The sequence below is a fragment of the Taurulus bubalis genome, assembly GCF_910589615.1.
Source record: "Taurulus bubalis genome assembly, chromosome: 12".
Taxonomy (NCBI): domain Eukaryota; kingdom Metazoa; phylum Chordata; class Actinopteri; order Perciformes; family Cottidae; genus Taurulus; species Taurulus bubalis.
In genome coordinates, this window is record NC_136600.1 from 18,034,752 (window position 1) to 18,060,219 (window position 25,468).

At 40.8% G+C, this 25,468-nt stretch overlaps 2 protein-coding genes across 2 annotated transcripts; one reads left to right on the plus strand and one right to left on the minus strand.

The window, feature by feature from the left end:
* Nucleotides 1-1,864: 1,864 nt before the first annotated feature.
* On the minus strand, nucleotides 1,865-4,236 carry LOC306744613 (uncharacterized protein; the record flags this gene model as incomplete). The annotated part of the gene is made up of 5 exons (XM_079227293.1): nucleotides 1,865-2,482; nucleotides 2,612-2,795; nucleotides 3,181-3,259; nucleotides 3,689-3,764; nucleotides 3,889-4,236. 5 exons carry the CDS (start codon nucleotides 4,234-4,236, stop codon nucleotides 1,865-1,867), a joined length of 1,305 nt encoding a protein of 434 aa, XP_079083419.1.
* An 8,129-nt stretch (nucleotides 4,237-12,365) lies between these two features.
* On the plus strand, nucleotides 12,366-25,468 carry ca14 (carbonic anhydrase XIV; the record flags this gene model as incomplete). Its single annotated transcript, XM_079227135.1, has 13 exons — nucleotides 12,366-12,480; nucleotides 12,790-12,813; nucleotides 16,256-16,435; nucleotides 16,706-16,851; nucleotides 18,948-19,043; nucleotides 19,131-19,197; nucleotides 19,385-19,542; nucleotides 21,086-21,212; nucleotides 21,976-21,999; nucleotides 23,184-23,268; nucleotides 23,372-23,413; nucleotides 24,251-24,304; nucleotides 24,823-25,468. The coding sequence occupies 13 exons, from the start codon at nucleotides 12,366-12,368 to the stop codon at nucleotides 24,935-24,937; spliced, it is 1,233 nt and encodes a 410-aa protein (XP_079083261.1). The 3' UTR covers nucleotides 24,938-25,468.

The following is a 25,468-nucleotide window of genomic DNA, read 5'->3' on the forward strand; positions in this document are numbered from 1 at the left end:
TCGTTACTCTCCGTACGCCACAAACATAGGCAGTAAAATGGAGGCTGCCAGTGGCTCTGTGTTCAAATGTGGTGTTCACTGATTTGGAGGAGACAGGAATGTGGATATTCCCCCTCTCCATTTATGTAAATAGTGTATGAATCACTCATACCAATTTTAAAAATATTTTAGTGTAAATATTTACAATACTTTTGCAATAGTCACATTGCTAAAACCCCTCCTACATTTAGAAGAATATTGTGAGCAGATTTCTCCTCTCAAACATATAAATTAGAACTGGAATCAAAATAACAATAGCAGCAGTAGAGGGTGGTGCAAATAAAGATTTCCTCCCTTACAATTATATTTTTTTCAAGTTTTCAAGGGCACCAGCTTCACGTGCGGTCCAGTCTGTTCCTCTATTGATCAGAAGGAGGGAAGAAAAAAAGCTCCAAAGGGAGGCCACACTTCAGTACGATGTGACAAATAGTTGCCACTGCTGTTGGTGTGTGTGTTAATGTGGGACATGTAGGCAGCCGGGTTTTTAAGCAATAAATAGATTGCTGATGATACTGTTGGTTTGTTTGCCGTGTGTATAACTTAAGAAGCAAAAGGACAATGACTACATGTAGGCTCTCATGATTGAATGTGCACTGGTTTTGTGAAATTCAAGCAAACAATCAAAATGCAGTATGAGTGCACTGAAAGCACCAAATGCTTTTCTGAACACATCCTATTTGGTAAAAAGGCACAGTAGTCCAATCATAACGCTTCACTTCCTTCGTTTTCATCCCCCTTATGATAGCAATAAAAACCACAAACTGTCAACAGCATCTTCCAAATCCCCTCAAACAAGTGTAGGCCAAACTATGCAAGCGCACAGCAGGCAATATTCAGCTGCCCAATAAATAAATACAGTCCGGTCAACACATGAATAAATTAACTGTGGGACTCGAGAGTCATACGTCTTTGAGTGATCCGTGTTCCTTCTCCTGGTCGGTCTTTTCAAAGTCTTTCTTGGTATTTTCGTGACACTGATTGCTGGTCAGTTTAAGTTGCAGACCAGGCAGAAACATCTGATCCTCAGCATGACGAGAAAAGTTTATCTCTGATTGCTGTAGTGACACACCTCCCGATGCCGAGCGCCCAAACAGTTGTTGGATTACATTCGTGAGTTGATCATTTTTTTCCACAGTCTCAGATGACTCTAACACACCACACGTACAGTATAATGCTGCATTCTGTACACTCTATTTCTCACATTTTTAGCTACAAGATTCTCAATGAGAAGATGCCTCGATTCTATCTACAAGTGAAGGTAACTTCAAACTGTGTTACTCACTCTGAAGTTACCTCATCAAAATAAACCTTGGAAGCTTTCATTCTGAATGTTGACATCAGCTTTTCTAATTTTGGATTGAGTGTGTCCCTCAAGTTAGATGTCTGCAGAAACAGTCATCTCTGAATACAGTGATTGCTTTCATGCGGAGGAGAAACTATTAGTTGCTCCTCATAGTTCTTCAAAATCTCTCCCATGATCATTGCTCAATAAACTGCAAATAGCCTCTCAGCTTTAGGTGTTCTTTGCTATCCCCTCAACCACAACTGCTTTTGTGCAGGTTTAGATTATTATGTAATTGTGATGATCAACTCTATTGGTTTTGATTCATTTCAACACCTGATGTTCAAAATACTGGTTGCAATTGTGGTTTTGATGAGGAGTTTTGTAAGATCCATCATTTATCACCTACAAGTCTTTCCTCCCCTTCCTCCCTTTAATGCATTTATAGTCGCAGGCATTCAGCCTCTCCTCTTCTTCCCCAGGCAGCAACTTTAAGCCCAGTAGTGTTAAAAAAAGAAGCAAGGCTGCCGGCTCTTTGCTTGTTCAATGCATCAGGTCTACGGGGCAGGGGGGGCACACCTCTGGCAAAGGCTCAAGCGGGACTTGAGGAGCTCGATTTGGACCCTGACATGTCTCGTTGTTCTCACTCTGTTGTCCCGTAATGGGCTGGCTTTGGCACCGGATTGGCTTCTTCAGATTTTTGGGGTGCTTGTAGTGTGTGGTAGAAGAGATGGAGCTGTCTTGTGTCTCTGGACTGCCCCTCCTTCTGAGTGGGAGGACCGGAGAGGCGGGCTGCTTTTCATTGTTACCGGCCACTGCTGTGCTCTCAAGTGAAGGGCAAGCCTTTCGCGGGGACAGGATGGGGGCGACGTGAACCCACGTCAGGCTCGGCTCAGAGCTTTGACCGGCTTTGTATTTTGATTGCTTGCTAAGTTCCTCGCTGTCGCCGTCTTTTCCCTTTGTGTCCTCAATTAGCTGCTTGTTGCCGGTCTTATCTGCTGACTTTTGGTTTGCATCAGGCGCCAATGATGGAGAAGGAGTGCCGTCCCTTTCATCACAATCTGTCTTCACTCTCTTCTCTTCTGCACTAATACGAGCGCACATGAGAAGCACGGGGGAAGGCGTAGGAGAGTCCGTACCTGTCCAGCTGAGTCTGCGCTTCTGAAAAATTTGCAGGAGAATAGTTTGCAAGTGAGTATAGAATACAATTTGTGGAGATAATGATGGTGTGTGTGTGTATGCGTGTGCACAGGTAGGCTCTTGCACACACAGGAATGCATGTGCTCTCACCTTGACGGGAATGTGTGACTGATCCTTGTGCTTGTGAGGCGGGGTGGAGCGAGTCGTGTTATGGAGGGAGGTAGCGGGGGATGCGGCGGTGCTGGAGGCTGCAGAGACCACTTGAGTGTGGATCTGAGGAAACCAAAGCTTCAGCATTACCTCCACCTGGAGCAGAGTGTTCAGGTACTTCTCCCTACAAAACACAAGAAAAGAAAAAAAAAAAAAAAAGACAATAAACATTGGAATTGAGGAGACGTTGTCAACGCTATTTTGTTATAACATTGGAAGAATTCTGGAAGTTTATAGTCCTGCATATTAATCTAGATACAGCTTCTTCTGAAGTCTGATTTTAGGTCTAACTTTACCTACAAAGACTGTTCAATAAAACATGGACCAGGAGATGAGGCTTGAAATGGAAAACTACTTCACTGATCCTTTCTTGTTATAACTCAAATGTTATTATTATTTACATGCTAAATTCTAACTAGGATGTAGTGTCTAGTGATGCAGAGGCAAGACAAGAATGAGTGTCACAAACACAGAGGGTGGATGGTGGGACAATGTGGACGACATCTTACCCGCTGTTGGGTCTCTGTAAAACACCCACAATCCTCTGGATTCGATCCATGGCAACGCTCTGCTGGAAACTACTCAAACCTGTCAATCAAATACCGTAATCCCGCAGTCAGCATTTACACAGCAAGACTCCATAGTCACGAGAAAAATGCAATCACATGTAAACATGCACACACTCTCTTTCCTCTCTGACACACACACACACACACACACACACACACACACACACACACACACACACACACACACACACACACACACCACTTTCACTTGTGATATCAGCGAACTCTCGTGAGCTGATGAGTCAGCCACAAGACTGTCGCTTCACACACACTGCACTTTGGACTACATCAATAGGCTGCGTCAATACAGACTGCTGCACAAAGGAACACTCTCTATTGAAATGGACTGAGGCCACACAGCTCATATAAACCTATGTTCAGCATCTACAACTTTGGCTGCCAGTCTGCACACGGGCTTTACTGTAAGCAGTGATGTAAGGAAGCTTACCTCGATCGAATCGGCCCCTCTTCAGTCCATTCAGCAGCTCCAGCATGGGCCTGACAAAACCCTGTAGCTCAGCACACTGACAGAGCAAGAGGAAGATAGATTACTACTGAGTTTGGGTTAGGCCTTGCTGTCTGAATCAGTCTGCTGGGCTTTCCTCTGCACACATTGCTCTGCCGTCCTTCTTTTCATCAGTCGCTTACCTTTTGAGCAAACAGCAGATCTCCCTGTGATTTGGGGATCTGGCTCGTAGGCTCTTTCTTGTCCAAACTGATGTGCGCTGCCTTGCTGCCGCTCTCCGACCTGTAGGACTCTTCTTCCTCTTTATCTGTGAAGTCATCGCACGTCCACTGGGACCCGGGACTCTCCGACCCTCTGTCTCTATTGGCCGCAGCCCCAACCACCCCGCTGATGATGACAGAGGAAGAGCTGTCTGTCAGGAAGACGTCTGTGTCGTCCTCCGCCTGCTCCGAGTCGCTGAACAAGAGGCTGTCACTTGAGCTCAGGGAATCGAAGGAGGGCTGGGAGGAAGTGCTGCCCTTGGACTGCATTGCTGTTGGGGCAGAAGCAGAGGGTTGGGGTTATTATAACAGTCAACTAAGCTTATAAAGAAAAAGAAAAGACTTGGCTAAACACCCCAAATCAGCAGCTTGTTACAAGAATGAGAGGCCGGGTAAATGGAGACAGACAAGAAGTGATGACCTGGGAAACTAAATAATAGCGAAGAACTGCTTTCCATTTGGCAATACTCTATTTTCCCCCTCTCTCGCTCCCAAAAATACCAACCCCAATTGCTCAAAATGGTGGGTATACCAGTGCCCTAGTTTAACATGTTGCAGAGTGGGACTGGGGGTAGGCAGTGGGCACACAATGGTAGTGCATGTCTGGCTCCCATTGAGGAGATCGGAGACTGGAAAGGAGAGTAAACTGTGAGGGGGATGGGAGCTTGTAGAGTAGTGAAATCAGAATAGTCTCTCTCTCTCTCCCTCCCTCTCTCTCTCTCTCTCTCTCTCTCTCTCTCTGCCTCCGGTGCTCTCTCTAGCCCCTCCCCTCTGTCTCAGGCTTGCTCTCCATCCCCCCTTGGATTCTCTCACACACACACACGCACACACACAAACCTCTTCCTCTACGGCTGTATTTCTGTATGCCTCTCATCGCTCCCTGCTCTCCCTTCAGCTCATCCTGTTCGTTATGCACACACGCCTGGTGCTCTCGTCTTCCACAGACCAAACCCTCTTCCTCCTCCTTTCTTACTCACATTTTACACTCTGTATCTCTGTAGCCATGTGCCTCTCTCTCTCTTTCATCGGTCCTTCTCTTTTCTTTTCTCTCTCTGTGTAATCTCTGTGAGCCTGCTGGTCTTTGATCCCCCCAACACAGAGGGGGAAATTAGAGGGGTCACATGAATACACTGGTACACACAAACCAACACATCGTTTATCAATAGGATAAATTAAGTCAAAATCACTCTCAGACAAAGGAAACTGACACAATTGTTTTGCAGTGTAGCCACACTGACGAGAAAAGGGAACAAACTACTTATTGAGTCCAGAAATGTCTTAATTTCAGGAATATAAAATGTTAAAACAAGCCTGGTCTGTTTTTACAACAACACCAACATTCTATGTACATGTTATCAGTGTCTGGTGGCTGGCTTTCCTTCAGGCAAGCTGCGTCCTCTTAAAACCTGTTTACATGCATCTCAACGAGTAAACTGCAAAAATGTGGTTCTTATTCCTATTTTTCCACGCCCTATGTGTTCCAGTTCATAGCGGATGGGGAGGGGATGGAGGTAGAGTGGGTGTGATGGGGTGGTGCTGGTGGTGATGGTGCATTTTGTCGGTACAGTCTGCACAGGTATGCATGGACCATGAGGTTGCGTCTCAGGTGTTGGCTGCCTGTCTGTGCGTCTTCGCGGCACGATGCCCACAACAGGAACCAATGTTCATGCATGTTGTTTAAAACAAACTAAATAAACATCTATATCTCACAAAGATACAACATATAAAATATCAGAATACGTGACATGACATTAAAGTAAATATAAAATATATACCAAAACATGTTATATCAATGTAGTGTAAAGCCCCGGTGAGCATTACGTTGAACAACCTAAAATATAAAATAGATGGAACAACGCCGCGTGAGGAAAAACATAAGCTTTTGGCTATTATTAACAAATATTACCGGCGGCACATACAGGATACAGCGAGACAGGAAATTCCTCTAGGCTAGCCGACAACTTTGTGAAACGAAGCCATGAAACAAAACAAAAAAAACGTTATGTTAGAGGAAATGCTCACCTTTAGTAATGTAGGATAAAAACAGCAGCTGCCAGAAACAATCGTTAAGGGCTCTATCTCCTACTTTGATACGACAGATCCGTCAATACACACGTAGCTGGAGCAGCATCGGGGCGTCCAGCCTCAGCTCTCTCTCTCTCTCTCTCTCTCTCTCTATCTCTCTCTCTCTCTCTATCTATCTATCTCTCTATCTCTCTGAGTCTCTCTCTCTCTCTCTACACACCGCCCGGCCGCCAGTTCATCGGTTTGTGTATTGCTCGCTCTTTTTCTCGGCAGTTTACGAGCGTTAACATGTGCGCGGATCCACGTGCCCACGTTTTCCGCGCATTCTATTGGCTGCCGGCCCGGCGGAGTCGCACGCTATTGGCCGACGCTACCAGCCAGTGATCGCTCTACTCGCCGCTGATTGGACAGCGACCCGGGCACTCACGGTCCTGCCCACTCATGGGTCGCCCGTGCGCATGGTGTCGGGGCAGGCCTGTTTTTCTACTACAGCAAGCGGGTGTAAACACGGGCACGCACTATGGCGTTGGCCCGAGAGATGCACAATATGTTCGATGCATGAATATTGCAAAGAATATGCACAATAGGTATCACCCCGCCCCCTCACAACTCACAACCAAAAGATTACAACCACGAACGTGCCAGAAAATAAGAAAACCTCAGGCAACCTAGTTTAGGGAGCATACCGATGTGCCTATAATAAATGCACATCGACAATAAGGAAGCAGAGATGACGTCTCTCCTCTCCGTCGAGCCTGCCGGACCTATAATCATAGGAGTCACTCAAATCTCATCTCATCTGTAGTGTTCTTATACTGAAAAACAGACTTAACGAGGAATTGCCTTTGTGTCAATGCAAGAGGGAGAGTCCGGCTTCACCACACAGACATGCCATTGACACCATATGGGAAATAGAGCACTCTAACGTCAATTACAGTGAATAGACTCAATCTCCAACATCCATAACCCCCATTTGATTCAATGTAACAATTCAACTTTACTATTTAAGTAATGCTAATACATCCCTCCTCAGTGATATCATTTTTTAAATTTATATAGTGCTTTTCCAAATGCTCAAAGACGGTCAGTAGAGGTCAGATAAGATAACATGAAAGAATCCTTTATTACCTCAGGATTACAACATTATAGTGGATAGTGCAAATTAACAAACAAGGTACAAGTAGAAAATTAATATCAAAACAACTATAATAAATGTGTAATCACACAGTAACGGTATAATATATATAGGCCAGTCATCAATAAGCCTATACCAATGAAGATCCTATAGGAGAAAATACTTATAAGATGTGACATTTTCAAGAGCAGGCGGTCACATAGGCGGGGGATACATAACATTGCCTGGAATAGGTCGACCGATTATGACAACATAATTCTTGAACCCTATTTGGGATATTTTGGCAAATATAACGAAGATTCAAAATCTATTATTGTCACATTTTATATTTTTATATATTTATTTGTATTAACAGATGTGAATTTGCTGTATTTTGTATGTATGTTAAACTGACTCCCAGGCTTTGTGACACAAACATCACTGAATGATCCTCTTACAACAAGTGATGTCATTGTACAGGTTTCACAACTGGAAAAGTAAAGAAAAAAAGGGCTAAACGGTGAGAAAAATTATAAAAGATATATTTTATTTTGTTTGAAAATTAATATTTGTATTCCAATGTGGGTCACTGTGGCTCTATTGGTAAAGTAAGATCACTAAAACAGGAAAATGTATAGTGACCATCATGCAGCAAGCATGTTTACTGGTCCATGATTTATGGCCACGTAGCAGCTTATCCTTCCACTTAAGGTTACTAGAGTGAACTCAGTGAACCTCACTTGAAACATGCAGTGTGGTATACCACCACCATACATTAACAGACCAAAGACACACACACACACACACACACACACACACACACACACACACACACACACACACAAACATTCTGTCCCATAATCATATTGTTTTTTTCACTCCTCATAAGGCCTTAATTGCAGGTCAGCTATTATGCTGGCTTTTACTGGTATTTTTAGACGGGAAATACCAGTTTAAAGCATGAGGAGTGGTGGATGCCTCTAAGCGCCTTGCATGTTAGAGTCAGGGATGAAGGGGCTTCCCATCCCCCACCATACATACAACATACACATGAACCCACTAAACCCGCCCCTCAACCCACACGCACGTACACACAACAAGCTGTGTCCTTGTTTGATTGACATTGGCGGTCTTTGAGCCTTGTAACTATGTACCGTCACTTACCTCAACACCAGGTGAGCACACCAGCCCCTCTTTTTGTCAAACACAATAAAGGTTAACCTTTAGTAATAGTAAACCAAGGGAGAGGTTTCTGTTTGTGTATACGTTACTGGGACCAGGTCGATAGAAAAGGCTCTCCAACCCCCACAGCATTCCTATGCAGCACGTGAACTCACTGAACCTACTCAGAGTTCATGGGTGTTGAAAACTACCCCCATCATTTCCATCCTTCCATCTCCCTTCCGTCCCATCCCCCCACCTGGTTTCTGTGTTTTGTGTCTCAATCCTCTTCTCATTATCAGCCCCTTGTATTGACATGCTTGAGAATGCAATAAGAGTGAACACGTGAAGCCTAAGCCCATGGATGGTGCTTTTGTCAATGAAGTGGGTCAAAGAGCAATGTGCCAAACTGGTCACCAAAATGGAAAACACAGCCTGCTTCAGTTGGCTTACTCAAGACGGTAATGTATGTACATCTGGAATAAATCCAGATATCTTGCAGATTAAGTTACAGTATATTTGTTTACTGCTGAGGCTGTGTCCTTACGTGACATGTAGAGCGTGTAAATTATCCATATGGTTTATCTCAGGACAAGACTGAATGAAGGGGATTGGATTCAGGTGTATAGATGAATGATCTATAACTTAACCCAGGGGACGTGCAGCAAGCTTGAAGTCTTACTCATTGTGAAAGAATGCTAGCATTCACGCAGTGAAAGCACGGAGGAGTTCCTGTAAGGCCAAACGCACAAGCAGGTGTGGTCAGAGCAAGACACCACAACAGAAATGTGATCCGCCCCTGGGAAGACAGAGGCCTAAAGAGAGACTAAATCGTAAACTGGTCGCAGAGGCCAAGCAGCATATCATGTTTCAACAGGGAAACAGTGACACATTGCTGTGTCCTCTCTGCACTGCATTTGTCTCTCTGTCTTCTAATTCTTCAACTAAATTACAGAAATGTTATCAATACCAGCATATAATGAAACAAGATGAATAATATTGTCCATGTTTACTGTTTAGATAGATAGATAGATAGATAGATAGATAGATAGATAGATAGATAGATAGATAGATAGATAGATAGATACTTTATTCATCCCCAAGGGGAAATTTAGCAAAGTTACATAGAAGACACAACAATGTTAGGTATGAAAAATACTCAATATATACAACAAAACAGCAGAGTGTATTACATTTAAGAAAATTAAACAATAATGAAGGTGCAGAAATGCAACGTATATGCAGTGCATAAGCAGTGTATACAAGTATATACAGTGCAATTGAAGTATACAGTGACTAAGTATACAGCTAGGTATGTACAGTGGCTGTATGGTTGTATACACCGCGGTGTCTGGATAGTAGCCCACAGCTTCTATTTACTACTGTTACAAGCAGGAACAGTAGACTACTATGAAATTATTGTTTTTCAAATTTAAAGCATTAGACTCATTTTGTTATCATAAATAATGTCATGTTTGTATTAGGTTATAATTTGAGCGTAAACCACTACAAGCATCAACGTCTTTTCTAAACTATTCACATTCCTTCTTCTGCCAAAGCTGCAGCCTTTTCCGCCCGTTCACAGTTGCGGAACCGGGGCATGTGTTCATCAGTATAAACAGAGAGAGAGCTTCACATGTCAGAGAGACGCTCCGCAGCAAGATTTGTGAATGAAATCAGATGACACCCCCCACTGTGAAGACGCAGCCAATGGTGTATGTGAAAATGCTCTAGCCACGCCCTGCACTGGAACGCTGCGCGACCAATGGGAGGCTGGCAAAGGTGACTGTTGTTGCATAATTTGGCTAAAGTGCTTACGTTGGTCGGTGCACAGTGTGAGGAAATGGAGAATAAATAAAACTGCATTTATAGTGACAGTGATTTGAGATCATGTGAGAAGTTCTAGTCATCCCAAGAATAGAATAATACAAGAGTTCAACAGCAACTAGTGTTCATAGGCTAATCAATAGCTATTTAATAGGCTTACTTAATTCAGCAGACTAGGCCACTAATTAGAATTTAGACAATAAAATAAAGACAATGAAATAAGTCAAAGTCCATCCATCCATCTTCCAGAATTGCCATGCTCAATGCAGTAAGTGATGCAACCGTTTGCAGTTTTATTTTAATGTTTTAAATGTGTCCATGACTCCTGAATGTGATGTAATCGAGATCAAAAGACTCTCTGCTGGATTTCCTTTGAGATATTAAAGGGAGAATCCACCTTAAAAACACAATTTGAATCAGAATCAGTTTGAGTAGGTTTTCATATGGCATTTTGGTGCAGAACAAAACATAGTAAGAGAAAAAGAAAAAAGAAGAATACAAAAGTTAAGTATCATAAATATAAAAAATAAACATTTCAAATAAAAATATGACCACATTGCCTTCATATATTTATTTTTCACAATTGATTGGGATCACAGGTTTATATTTTTTAATGCCACCATTTCCAATCATAATTACAACCGTTGTTCCAGTATTTGTTGTATGTGGAGCAGTACCAGGGGTTTAACATGGTTTTACAACGTTATAGGAAGGAATGAAACAATGTAAATTCAGTTTTAGGGTGGATTGTCTGTATAAGGAATCAGCCTAAAACGTGTCACGTGTCGCGGGCTCCCTCTGCTGTTCAAACCTGAACAAAGCGTCCTGTATTATGTTCAGTGTATATTATCTTTTTAATAGAGACATACTGAAAATCCGAAACATAGCATTTTAAAACTGAACTCACTGCCAGTATTTGTACATAAACTGCATAAAAAATGTTCCTACACGGAATGTTGCAAGTGTATGCAATCCTAACAGAGAATGTAAGATGAAAAAAACCCAAACCTTTTTCACATTAGACATGTTGACTCGTCATCGGCACAGATGTTGCTAATATAATAATCTATTCAGTCGTTGCTAATTTTATTATTTACAAAATGTTTTATGTAAAAAAATATATCAAACCAAGATCAAAATCAAAATCTTGTTTACATTTTTACATCATTTTTTATTATCTATAACTATATGTGAGAGTACTATGAAGCTGCCATCTTGATGAAAACAAATCTCTATCTGAGTTGAAGTCATTAAACCTACCAACCTTCCACCAGGCTTGTTCATTTACAATTAACGTAATACATATATGAAAAAAGCAACGAGTACACGTACCTACACATACATACATACATCATTATAAAGTAATTGGCTTAAAATGGCATTTTGCCCAACAAATCTACTTACTTTCAGAAAAATACTATATAGTTGTACTTCTTTAGACCTCTACAAGGTATGCAAGTTCATTGTCATCTAGAATTAATATTCTATACAATTAAATTATAGCACTGTACAAAATATTATGAAAATAAAAATATAATATATACAGTATATAAAATATGTCCTTCCATAGAAAAGTCATGTACACAAATTCAGCCACACAGGCTGAAGTACAAGAGTGTGCATGAGCCAAAAACGGATTGCTCACATATGTTTATTGCTTTGTATCCAGCGATGTATGGGAACCACAATGTAATACATCCTCATCCTCTCTTCTCTGTCAAGTCTTCAATTAAAAAAAAAGAACATAAATTGAGAAAATTGAGGTCAGATTAGATAAACTGTCAAACTGAAACAACTTTCTCTCACCTAAGAACTCAGAAACCCTTTTAAAAACGTTTAGCATTCAGACGCCTCTTCTCAGATTCACACATTTCTCCCATGTGATCGGTGCATTTCTTTGAGTCATATATGGCTTCATATCTTCCCAGCGCTCCATTCTGTCCCTCTCTCCGTCGTCTCAACCTCCTTTATCCAGCAACTATGTAACACTGAATTACTTCTCACCCACTGGTCCCTCTTTGCGTCCCTGATTTCTCTCCATCTGTGCCCTCACTCTTTCTCTCTCTTCTCTTCATACCTTCCCTCCATCTCTCTCTTGCTGAGACCTGTTCTGGTGCCCTGCTTACCAGAGTGGAGCCAGCATGTAGCATCCACACTCTGGCTGCTAAACAGAGCTGTGGCAGGTGGGATCGCTGGACCCAGTCGCCCCCCACCCCTTCCCTTTCTCTCTCCTTCTCCCTCTCTCTTTCTCTCTCCCTCGCTCCTCATCTCTATGTTCACTTTTATTCATTGCTGTGTATGGGCAAGGAAGGCTAACATGGACTGTTTGGGTCTTTTTATCCTTCTCATGCTTCAGTTTTTCCAGTGGACAACTGCCCCTGCTCCTGGTAAGGTCTTTATCAACAAAATAATCAGCATCATGTGAGATTGTTTTGCCAGAAATAACAATTGGAGTTCAGTAGTATTTGAGCACTTGTTTAAATTTGCACTTTAATGATATTAATAATAACTGATAAGAAGTGAGGAAAACACAACATATGATAGAGGTATGTTAAGTATATAATATTTAATCAATCACAGATTTAATACATTTGACATGGTCAGTTTTGAATGAAAATTAAATCTAGAACCATTGTGAACTAAAGGAAGAGGCTAAACATGAGAGTTTTAGAAGTTTTCTACTTTGATTTTTTCAGAAGAAGTTACCTGGACCTACGCTGGTGAGTTCAAGTTTATTTGTAACGCATATAATCTCATGCAAAATCAATCTGTAGCAGAGTCTGATTAAAACACAACATACAAAGAGGGTGGATGATAATCTGGATACATTTGACATGTCAGATATAGTGTGTGATCTGGGGCTTTATTATTAAGAGCTTTATAGACCAGGAGCAAAATCCAGAAATCAAGTATTCATTTGGAGTAATCTTGTCTACTAATAACAAAGACATCTTAAAGTTTACTGAAAATAAGTGCAACTATCAGAATGAAACTACTCGTATTTCAGACTTTTCACATGTTAAACCTGTATCTCTAAAACATTCATTAAAGCTTCTGTACGTTGTGGAAGATTTTACCCTCATATCTCCCAACCGCTCTCTCTCCGTTTCCCTCTTCTTCTCTCTCTGTGTGTATTAGTAACAGTTCAACAAGCTGGCATGAGCACAGCAGTCACGCAGAGATGATGAAGGGGTGGAGGGAGATAGAGAGGAAGAAAGCAAGAAAAAGGCAGATAGAGAGAGATAGGCGGAGGGAGGCAGGTGCAGGAGGATGAGGGTGCTGTACAGAGAGAGGGCGATGGGACGGGATGAAGCAAAAGCATACCAAATCGTGCCCTGTATTGTTGCAGCGCACAATAACGTATGTGTTGATTGTGTTGTGGACGCACACTGGCTGCCTATGCCGTGGACAATGACATTGTGGGAATGAATGGGGCACACAGACCACCAATCTGCATGTATTCAGGAGAGCAGCGCCGGTGTACAGTACATACAGAACACACAGCAACCCAAAGAGGCCGTGACTGGAGCAAACTGGTACCTATACATAGGCCATTTATGCTTTAATACATGGAGGCAAGTGCATTGTTTAGACATTTGTGGTGGAATTTTAGATTAGCCAGTATGTTTAGTGACATGTGTCTTGGGTTCAAATGTGTTTTATTTGTCTTTATTGTCATTTTTTTCTTCAAATTACAGTCACAGAGATCCATCCACATTCCATATGAATTAGTGAGGTTGTGTGTGTGTGTGTGAGAGAGAAAGAGAGGCATGTTGTGCGACGCAGCATTGCATGATGTGGCTGCTGCTGAGCTGTTAGCTGAAGTGGAAAGTCATTGTTGTTATGCACAACATTTTGTCACACGAAAGCGCAGTATTACACGTTTTATTCTCCACGAGAAACGGACCTTTTTATAAAGTAAACGAGAGAGAGTCGGTCTCACTCTTCATCATTTTCTCACCATGATCCAAGTGAGTAAATGGATGTGTGTGTGTCTTTGATCCGACCTGTATTCTGGACGGGGATGGCATGCTCGGAGAGGGTCAGAATTTTCACCCTACGGTTACCATGGAGACCTCCATGGCGACCAGCGGCGGTGCCTTGGGACTCACTTTTGATGTTGGGTCATGGTGAGGGGCTTTGCTGTGGAGGGTAGAAGGGTAGGGGGCAGAAAACAGATTAGAGGTGCAAGGGGGATGCAGGCACTGGGAAAGCAGTGGGAGAGGAGAATCGGTATGTGTTTACATCACGAATGTAAAGTCCCCTCCACATTGTGTGTGTGTGTGCAAGAGAGAGAGAGAGAGAGAGAGAGAGAGAGAGAGAGAGAGAGAGAGAGAGAGAGAGAGAGAGAGAGAGAGAGAGAGATAATTGTATTACAAACATGGTACAGTGCTCATATGCATTGTGGGGTTGATTGGGCTTTACTTTTTTCTTAATCCCTTTTACATAAACACACACGCTTGTTATTAACAACTTTAACATTTGCAAAATCAGCAATTGAAAATATATAATTCATACTGTATTTTCTTTTTTAACTACTGGCACATTCCTGGTTTGATTTTCTAAAGCATTCCTCTCCTTGCAATTGAAATTCAGATTCTTTGATTCACATGTCACTCTCTTTTTCTCTCACCCTTTTTTCCAACTTTCTATTATTATGCAATTGGGGAGACAATATTCCTTTTTTACTCAGTGAACCAGAGCCTGAATCACTCTCCTCTCCCTCGATTACTTTCTCAATATTTAGCTGTCCTTTCTATAATTCAATTATTCTTTATGTTTCACATTCCAATTAATTGTTAAATTTGAAATATATTTTATGACATCAATACAGTATACACATGCGTACATTAGCTGTAGATTCTTACAATAACCGACCTGTAAACATTCAATCTCTATAATGATGTAAAAAAATACAAAAATGTAGGTCGTAATCTTTCTGAGAGGAAGTTTCAAAAAATATATTATTATAATTGTATTATTTATCAGGTTTTTGTAAAAATCTGAAGTTGGATTTGTCGCCAATCAGTTGTTTACATTTCATTCCCTGTGATTCAATACTTTTTGGGGGTTGCCTGCCATTACAAGGTATACATTCTAATAAGTCAATAGTCAATTGTACATCTTTAATATCTGGCTATGGGATATACTAATTCCATCTGTTTTCAATACAGGAAAGAGACACTTAATTAAAGAAAAATCTTATTTATTAAAGAAAATAATTAGTATTTTCTGATCTCAATGCCAGGCTAGGTAAACATGATTCATATTATTTAATGCAATATTAAATCAATTTAGTATTTTTAAAAAATCTATTATGTTTGTGTTATTTGTGATACCTTTAGGATCTATATCTTAAGAGGCTCATTTATTTCTGTAATTTAACTGCAATTACACTAAAGATGTCAGGGCATCTGGATAATAGTGAAGGACCAGGTTTGGAAAAGGTAATATAAGGCCCGAGTCATATTGATTAAGTTGTGGTTATCAGTTGACCCGGTTATTTAATGAGGTGCCTCGATCACCTGCTACTGCTTCATGTGGGTGTGAGTGTCTTTGTTCTAATGGAGCTGCACGTCACCTGCATTTTAATTGATTTACATTTTAGTCTTGATAGTCTGATCCAGAGCAGCGTTCATTATAGTTCAACAAGAGATTTCAGCTGTGGTCAGAAATGATTATTGAGACGAGGATATTTGTGGTTATGGATACACACACCCCATCATGTGTTGTTATTTATACCAATGAAGACTGGCAAAATGCATCACTGAAGAAAACACTGGCTCCATGTTGGCAGAACAATTGTAACCAATGTGGAATTTAATGAATTTTTATTTTTTGTTCTTGTTTTCAATGCAGCTCCAGTGAAAGGATGTCAAACTATAAATAGCAAATAGAGCATTGTTGATCTTGTATAACCCAAATGGCCCAAACATGAAAAAAAGCTTTGTGGAGTCAGAGATCCAATTAAAAAAAATCTAGTTTTGGTTTATTTTCTTACTATACGTTTCATCCAATTTAGCACCATGAGGCTTTTGTACCTGATTAATTGTCTGATATAATTAGAGACCGATCAATGGAGACTTTTCACTGGGGGACTGGAAGCCAGTCGGCTGTGTGATTTGGTGACATCATTGTTTTCCGTCTTTTCTCTTGTCAAAGGCTTGGTGGGTCAGTCCGAGTGGTCGCAGTATTTCCCCGACTGTGGTGGCACCTCTCAGTCCCCTGTCGATGTGGTTACCACCTTGACTAAATATGACCCCAGTTTGATCCCCCTGACCCCACTGGGCTACAGCCAGCACGGCAACAAGCCCTTCTCGATGTACAACAACGGACACACAGGTAACTATGGCAGCCAGCTCCGAACATGACCCACTCCTCGGTATCCAAGCAACCTCATGCTTGATCTGTTTATATTGCACCATCCTCAATTGTAACCTGGCAGCAAATCTTTTACTTTTAAATTCAGGAGATGCTTCAAATGTTAAGATTTTTTTAAATGAATTTTTAAGATAAAAATGTAGTCTAGTATCTAGTATTTTCTTGTTCAGCTGTCTTTCCCCGTCAGTTGAATTAGAGCATCAGCTCTTGCTTTGCTCCTCTCTCCACCAGCGGTCATTGAGCTACCTGATTGGATGGGAATAGGGGGGCTGCCCTGGCTCTTCACAGCGGTGCAAATGCACCTCCACTGGGGCAGCGGCGGCCCGAGTCACGGGGGCAGTGAACACACCATCAACGGACTGAGTGCAGATGCAGAGGTACGTTTAAACACGGCTCACTGTGTAACAATCCAGTTATGACCAGAGTAAGGGGGCGGTGGAGGTCAAATAGTGTCATATTAGTAATTTTTATGATAAAAAAAAACTATGAACCGTGAGTGTAAATGATCTTAATGTAAAGAGGTAAAAATTAAAACCCAAAGTATGGTTTACATTTTATACTACCGTGTCATTTGCAAGTCTCTTCGTCATTTCAAGTGTTGATTGTAAAAATAAATGTTATTTATTATTAGGATTATGACTATTCTGATATTATTTAAATGGTAGAAAGAAACACAAACTGATTTACCACACCATCAAAGGCAAAATAGAGTCTGTTTATAAAGCTTTGACTCTGATTTACAATGTTAAAAATCCAAAGAGCAAACTAATTTCTGTTAATTGTTACAAACAAGAGCATGAAAAAGTTCGCTGCTAATAAAGTGACATTAGTGCAGGTAAAATAATTAGGATATACCAGGATGCCAATTGTGTGTTTACATAATTAACTTTCAATATTAAGAACATAGTGATGTAACTGAGCCTATACAATTATACAAACACAGCAGATTAACATGGATTACTGCAGATTTAAAAGTGTATGAATACATTTCTACGGGACACACACATCTACCAGTGTAGTGCCTCAAACCTGCATTCTTAATGCCATCAGGGGGGGAAAAAATCATCCTACTCACGTGAATTATTGCCTCAGCAAACATCGTAAACACGAGTTTATGGTCTTGTGTTGCTAGTTTGCTAGTTGCTAGTTTCCCATCTTTTTCAATACAACATGATGTTCATTTAGTAAATTATGGTCCCATTTAGAGTAAAATTGACCGTAAAGCTTTAGTCAGAACATTATCCATGCGACGGATGCATATGCATTAGAAAACTCCATTCAAACTGGTCCCAGACTGGTCCCCACAGGTTGCTGTTGTAAAGCAAAAGTTTAATTTTGCACACGTGAATGTAACTGTTGTTTTAATAATTTTGCTTCAAAATCAAATTTGATAGTATTCCTGAAGTATGATCATCGTTTTACTGACTTTCTGCAATTAATAGCAGAATATCTTTAGTCCATGAAACCCCTCCTTGGTCGGATAGTCAACAAACTGATTTTAAACCACATGTTCAGGTGGCCAACACAATGCAGCCACAGCCCAAAATGCTGCAAACCACCTCAAAACTCTTGACTCACAAATTCCGGAAAAAAAAACTTTCCCACAAAGTTCGGCAAAACAATAAATACATGCAACACACAGTACAACTGGCTACAAGCACGCTCCAAAACTAGATGCCAAAATAACACATTGACAACTTCAAACGTTTTCTCAAGAGGTCCAACATTATCAAGAGCTGCAGAAAATAACACTCAATATATTGATAAATAAGATAAATGAGTCAACCCATCCCGGACGACTGATGGGCTGAAGACATCCAGGCAATCCCCGATGGGTCCTTTAGGATCTGGGCTCCCCCAACTATCCTAAACCACCACTAACCTAAACCTAACAGAAAATAAGCCACAAAAACAGGACCAATGAACCCAACAAAAACTAAACAAACATGAACTGTTTAAACAGGTTGAAGGCATGAAGGATCTTTTGGGCTTTTATTTGGGAGTGCAGCTGAAGCAACAGGAAAGGGGAAGAGAGCCCAGGCCACTTCGGTAAGGAGTCTTATGGGCCCCAGCTCTACAGGTGAGCTACTGGGGCGCCCAGCATGAGAGAATTTAAACAGATTAAAAAGTCAGAAATCATGAGTTGGTGGAGAAAAGAATATATCACAAACATAACAAAAGAGAGGGCAAACATTTATTTTTTTTTTAAATGCACCATGTCTTGCATGAGTGGTCTTATTATATAATGAGACAATTAAGCTCTTTCTCATTCACATCAGTCTCCTCGTCACTCTTTATTCTTCTTCGGTCATTCTCTCAGAAGGACAACTGAGTTTGCACGCAGCTCTCCCTCTCCCAGTTCCTCCCCCTCACTCTTCTTTTAACCCTCAGCTGTCAGTAGGATAAACTAGGACGTCTCTCTCTTTCTCTCGAGTGTGAATGGACAAACTAACAGTGTTCCTCCTCTCTCCAGCTCCATGTGGTGCACTACAACTCTGAGCTCTACCCCAACATGTCCACAGCAATGACGCAGAGTGACGGCTTGGCTGTTTTAGGAATTCTCATTGTGGTAATACAAACAATTGCAATTAACAGTAGCATTAATTGTATTTTGAACAAAGCAATAAACATTGAAGCCTGAGTTTTGGTTTCGCAGACGGGTGAGGAGACCAACCCAGCATTTAACAACATCCTCAACTACCTGAGCCGCATCAGACATGCTGGTACGTCTACTTGATTACTTTGCATTTTCTCTCACTACTTTTGCAGTTTCCATTTTCCCTTTTTATGACAAATGAATCACATTGTAAATTATTTACACATTTTGTTGTCAAACATAGCTGCCTATAATTTATATTGTATGTATGAGACCTCACATACTAATTTCCACATCCTTCCACCCACTGGCAGATCAGAAGGTGTTCATTCCAGCCTTTGACATCCAGTCTCTGCTCCCGAAGGATCTGGGACGCTACTACCGCTACAACGGCTCCCTGACAACGCCGCCCTGCTACCAGAGTGTAATGTGGACGCTGTTCAACGAGAGGGTTCAAATCTCAAAGGCACAGGTAAAGCTGGGCACACACACTCATCTAAAGAAGTGGATCACACAAGCTCCAACTCTGTGTTTACCTACATTGATTTAATTTTGCATCCCTGATGGATCTACAAGACAAACTGATCTAACATGAATTGAAACAATGTCCTATGCTTACATAGATTTGTATCGGAGCGGTGATGTGCGTATTCTACAAAAACCACACATCTACACCAAATCAGTGATGCTTAACCGGGTACTTCTGTAGGGGTTTTGAATCGTTAAATTATTTGTTCGTTATGAACTAGGCCTGTCACAATAACTACTTTTGCTGAATGATTTATTGTTGCAGAAATAATTACAAAAGCAATATTATTGTCATTTAGAGACCATTTTTGCGACTGACCTAATGATGAATATAATAGCATACTAATGCAAGTACACCCTTTCAAAGAGCAATGCACTTTAAATTATGAAGAATATTCAGACATTGATATGAGAAGGTGAAACAATATTAAAATACTCTAAATTAATAAAAGATTAAGATTTAGATTTGTCTAAAATGCTGTTTACATTATTACACAAACATGCATGTAAACACAACGGACAATATCACGGTTTTTAATTTAGAATTATTGGCCTCAAAAATGATATTCTTGGGCTCCTATGCTCCCTTATCGAACCACTAATTTCCCAATTTCTAAATAGAATAACTCTAACTAATAAAAATCATCAAAACAATTATCAATCACGACCTAATCTCTACAAACTGTCAGCAATGGAATAAGATTTTGGAATTGGAAGAGTTCTGTATTCTGTTTGTAGGAGTATGATCAATCATGTTCCAGCAGGCTTTGTTAAATGCAGGCAAACAGATCTTTGAGCAAACGAGGCGGAACCCACTGGCTATCGTCTGACAATGTTTACGCTTTTTATTGGTTCAACATTTGCTTGCAAAATTGTGTAACAAACGGTCAGACACATCATCTCTCAACTCTAACACCTCAAGTTGTTAATCGTACTGTAAACAATGGCAGTTATGTAGATGAACCCCAGAAATATAGCTCAGAAGCTTATCCGTCGTCAGACCGATAGTCGATGATTTCTGAGATGGATGACTGTAATACAGTAAATTAATGTCCAATTATTGGACGATTTTAGCTTACAAAAACTTTCTTTTTTAGGATTGTATGAAATAAGTATGAAGTAGGAGTAACATAATGAACAAACTGTTAGTGTGTGACATGATTTGTAAGTCTATTTATGACCAAAATGTAATTATTGACATTATTGAACAGAGGTGGAAAGTATTCTAATCACTACCTCCATCCACTGTTAGTGTCACAGTCCCCACCTCTATATGGGAAGCAATATCCACCACTTGATAACATGATTGAATATTTGCTCACTGAATCAGTTTACAAAGTTACTTTTTTTATATTTGGACTACTGATAATTGTTGACTGCCTGTTGAGTTTTACTGCTATCAATTACCTTCTCTTTTAAGTTTCAGGCCTCAGGAGGACTGTAACTTTTTTTCTCCCATTCCTGTCCTCTTCATCTCTCCACTCCAGCTGCTGAGGATGGAGACAATACTTTACTCCAGTAAAGCCAAAGATCCAGACCGGATGCTGCTGCAGGACAACTACCGTGCGACGCAGCCGATCAACCACAGGGTCGCCTTCGCCTCTTTCAGTGCAGGTGAGACAGACAGAGCATGACGGAGGACTTAATCCATCATTATGTTGACTGCTGACCTGAAACATAAGCACATGCTGTGTTCATTTGCCTGAAAATTTCTTCCCTAGACTTATTTTTGGGGGGGATTTATTAGGGAAATATATAACAAGCAAATGTAAAGTTGCAAAAGGTCATATCTGCTGTGACCTCCAGGGTTTTAGCCCAACGGCACTTCTGAACTGGCGGATTGTAATGTCAGCCCGCTGTAATGCAAACCACAATAACAAGCCAGTGGGTGGCCATGTGGACCATAGCAATTAGTACAATCCATGAGAAATGTGGGAATATTAAGGATTACCGGTGACTTTGTCTGAGTGAAAGAGCCTTTGGACGGCAGGAATAGAGAGAGGGACAGAAAAAAGGGGGAAGGGCTGGAATAGCAAGAGGGACTCAGTGTTTGTTTGCGAGCTGATTAGAGAAAAAGGATTTTGCAGAAACAAAACACTGACTCCATTGTTATCACGAGAGTCTAACTGAGAAAAAGGGGAGAGAAAAAGAGACACAGAGAAGTGAAAGAGGGAGACAGAGTGGTAGACAAAGACAAAGGAGAAAGAATTTGTGTAAAGTCCTCATTGTAGTGAGTGACTGAACTGGAAGACCTGTGATATCAGCACTGTTGTCAAAGGCAGCAATATCTTTGAACAGCTGATTTTGCTAAGAGAAATGTGTATGAACTAAAACTCTGTGTTTTCTCATGATTTGATCAATCTTGTGTTTGTTGTAGAAGCAGGGAAGGAGCTCTCTTCTGGTAAGAATATACGCGCTTTTACTGTATTTGTGTCTGTGTGCCTGATACAACTGACATCACATCAATACTTTAAATCAGGGGTCAGAAACCTTTCTTATCCAAAGAGCCATTTTGCCCTATTTTCCACCAAATAAAAATTGTCTGGAGCCACAAAAGCTATTTGATATCATAGCTTAAAAAGTTTTATATATAGTCATAATATATATACAAAAACTATTGTTTGTTGTATTTATGAAATTATAGAACAAGAATAAAGACAATTATTGACATTATATTGCTATTTTACCTGTTATAACTATCAAGAGGAGAACAAGAAATACAGTCATGTGTCGGCTACATTGAGGTCAATTAAACACACATCTATGCCGGCCTTGAACCCTCCTCATATGTATGGCTCATGGGATAGAGTGGTTGTCCTGTAACCACAAGGTAGCAGGTTCATACCTGTCCTCCTTACAGTGTGCATGTTGAAATGTCCTTTAGCAAGACACTGAACCCGTACTTGCTCCCCAGGCTCTTCACCACAGCCCACTGCACCTAGAATGCTAACTATGGTTTTCATGTGATAACTTATTTAAATAAAATAACTCTGAAATAAATAGGCCATGTCCACACTACTGCGTTTCCATTTAAAAGGCATATCTTTTGATACATTTCAGAAAATGCAGTGTGCTTGTTCTAGAATCTTTCAACATCAAATATTTTGTTGTTTACTAATTTCTCGCCACACATCAAGCAGACAGGTCAGCCAGCATCGTTGGCAATGAAAGCAAATGAATACGTCCGCGCAGAATGAAACTCTGTATTTTTAGCCATGACTTTCCTTTTTTATTATTATCCGTTGACAGTTTACTGAGGGTGGGGCTCTGCATATCATGAGTAGCCACCTGCAGGGAAAGACGCTTGACAGCGACGTGATAGGATGTGACGCACTTTTAGTTAAAAACTAAATCGAAACTCTTTTTTTTCAGTGTCACAGTATCACCTCAAACTCCAAGATAAGAGGTGTTCCCTTTGGAAGATTGTCCACAGGGCAAAAAAAAAAAGATATCTTTATTTATTTTTTGCCAAAGCCTCAGGGAGCCGCACCAGAGGGGCTCAAGAGCCGCATGCGGCTCCGGAGCCGCGGGTTGCCGACCCCTGCTTTAAATAGTCCAACAGCTCTGTTTTGTTTTCTTCTGCAGGTGAAGTCACAGCTATAGTAATAGGAGTGATGTGTGGCTGTGTGGGTCTGGCAGTGATCATTCGCTTCATCGTGAAGACGATACGGTAAGGCGCTTCGCTGGGATGGTTCTGGTTTAACAGAAACGGTGGGAGCTGTCAGTGTGGACGTATGCCGTCTCTGCTCATTTTCCATCTTCTCTCTTGGCAGATTTTTTACACTCCTCCACCGTGAATCAGTCGTGGTAAACAGGTGGTTTACCTGATCTCATTACTGACAATGATGCACAATTTTGCACTGACAGTGTGACTTTTTCTTTTTGTGCTTGACAGACATCCTGAAGCGCAGATCTTTGATCAATACCATGACAAACTAACTGGGAATATGAGCTTTCTTTAAAAAAAAAGAAAAAAAAAAGAAAAAGGTCAAATTATGTTTTTGGCATTGACCTCAAAACCGTGTTGGTTGAACTCTAATGGGATTGTGAGTCAATGTATAATCCTCTTTGCGAGGTTTCACCATAAAAGTTCAACTCAAAGATCAGCGCAAAGGATAATCTGATTCTCTGACCTATGCTGCAATAACATGGCTGTTCTGCAATATTTTCTCTCATAATCACTACTGATTAATGAAAGTATGTGGTGGGTCCCACGGTGATTTAACCTCTCCAGGGGTTCCCAAAGTCCCTGTATGGGCTCCATTATGTGTTATCTCAGAGTCTTGACGTTAAGGATCAAAATATGATTTCCATTGTTGAATATGTTGCATAGAACTGAATGAATGTTTAAACTGAAGATTGGGGAGAGTGAGAGATTCAATCTTCAAATGAGATGACAGTGAAATGATCATAACCCTCACACCCCCTTCACGAGGATCCATGAGCCTTCAGAGGGCCCTGCCTCCCCCTTTGGGAACCGCTGGCTTTCATAATGTCAATCAGCCGTTTGCAATTACTTTAATATGTCACCGCTAAGAGCGGAGGATGGCGAGAGCGTGAGTTTTTAACTCTTTGTTCACGGCCTCTCTGAAATGATAAATCAAAGCTTTTCTCTCTGTTTTGGTCATGTGATTCTGTCTTTTGATCTGTAGCTCTACCTCTAGCTGGGACGTCCTACCCAGTAACCGGCCTGCTTCCATGTCAAGGTCAACGTCCAAAATTATAACCTTTGACCTCAAAACCTTAACCTCTAAGAGTTAGATTCCTGACCATCTCTCTCTGCTCTAACCACTCATTTATAGTGACGTATACTCTCCTATAACACCTTTTTTTTTATAGTATTTCTGCTGAAGGAATGTCCATGGGCTGTCGGGAAAAATGGCGGCAACTGTACTGGAAAGTGTTTTTGAAAAGCCTGCGGTGGACATTCAAGCTGATGGAGACATATGCAGCCACTTTAGCACATTTCCTCCCTTTTTGTTGACAAAAACATGAATGATTTGTACTTATTTATCCACTTCATTATCATATAACATATTTCTGTGTCTGAGGAGACTTAATTAAATTCAACAGAGCTCCACTAAAAGCCATCGACTCACACAACCCTCCATGTATTCTTTAACAAATGAGGACCTCTGCTGGACAACATAACACACTCCACTAACAGAGTACTTGAAGCGCACAATAGTCTCAGTGGAAATTACTCTTCCCTTTCATGTTTCAGGATGAAGGAGCCAGAGAAAGCAAAAGAGAAAAAACAAGACATGGCTCTGAACCCGACATCTGAAGCAGAAAAGAAAGAAGAGCCCTCACCATCTCCTCAGACTGAACCCAACTGACGGCATCCGCTCCAGGGATTCAGCCCAGACACTCACAACACCCTCAGTCTGCAAGTGAAGGTGTAACTACGTTAGTTTGTTGAGTCGTATGTTTGCTCTTGCGATGTCTGGGATGCATGATTAGTTCATGTAAATACTCTGTAAGATATTTTGTTTTTTGTTACACTTTCGGATGTTATTTCATCTTCCTGCCTTGAAACACAAGCACACTGCACTGTATGACATGTAATAGACTTATGAAATATTTACCTGTGAATTCAATGTCATATTACGATTTTCTTTAGCCCCTGGACTTGACCATTGACACACAGGAGGTATTTTCAAATGAAAATCTATGATAATGGTTTTAAGGGATTTAAAGTGCTATAAGTATAGACTGATGCTGATCTCTGAACTCAATTTAGAGGATTATATTGTAAATGGATGAGTTATATTTATGTACATGTGTTCATTCTATTGCAAAAGGTGTTTTTGGTGCCATATATTATCTTCGTCTGTCTATCTTTTTTTGTCGTATATAACTTGTCAACA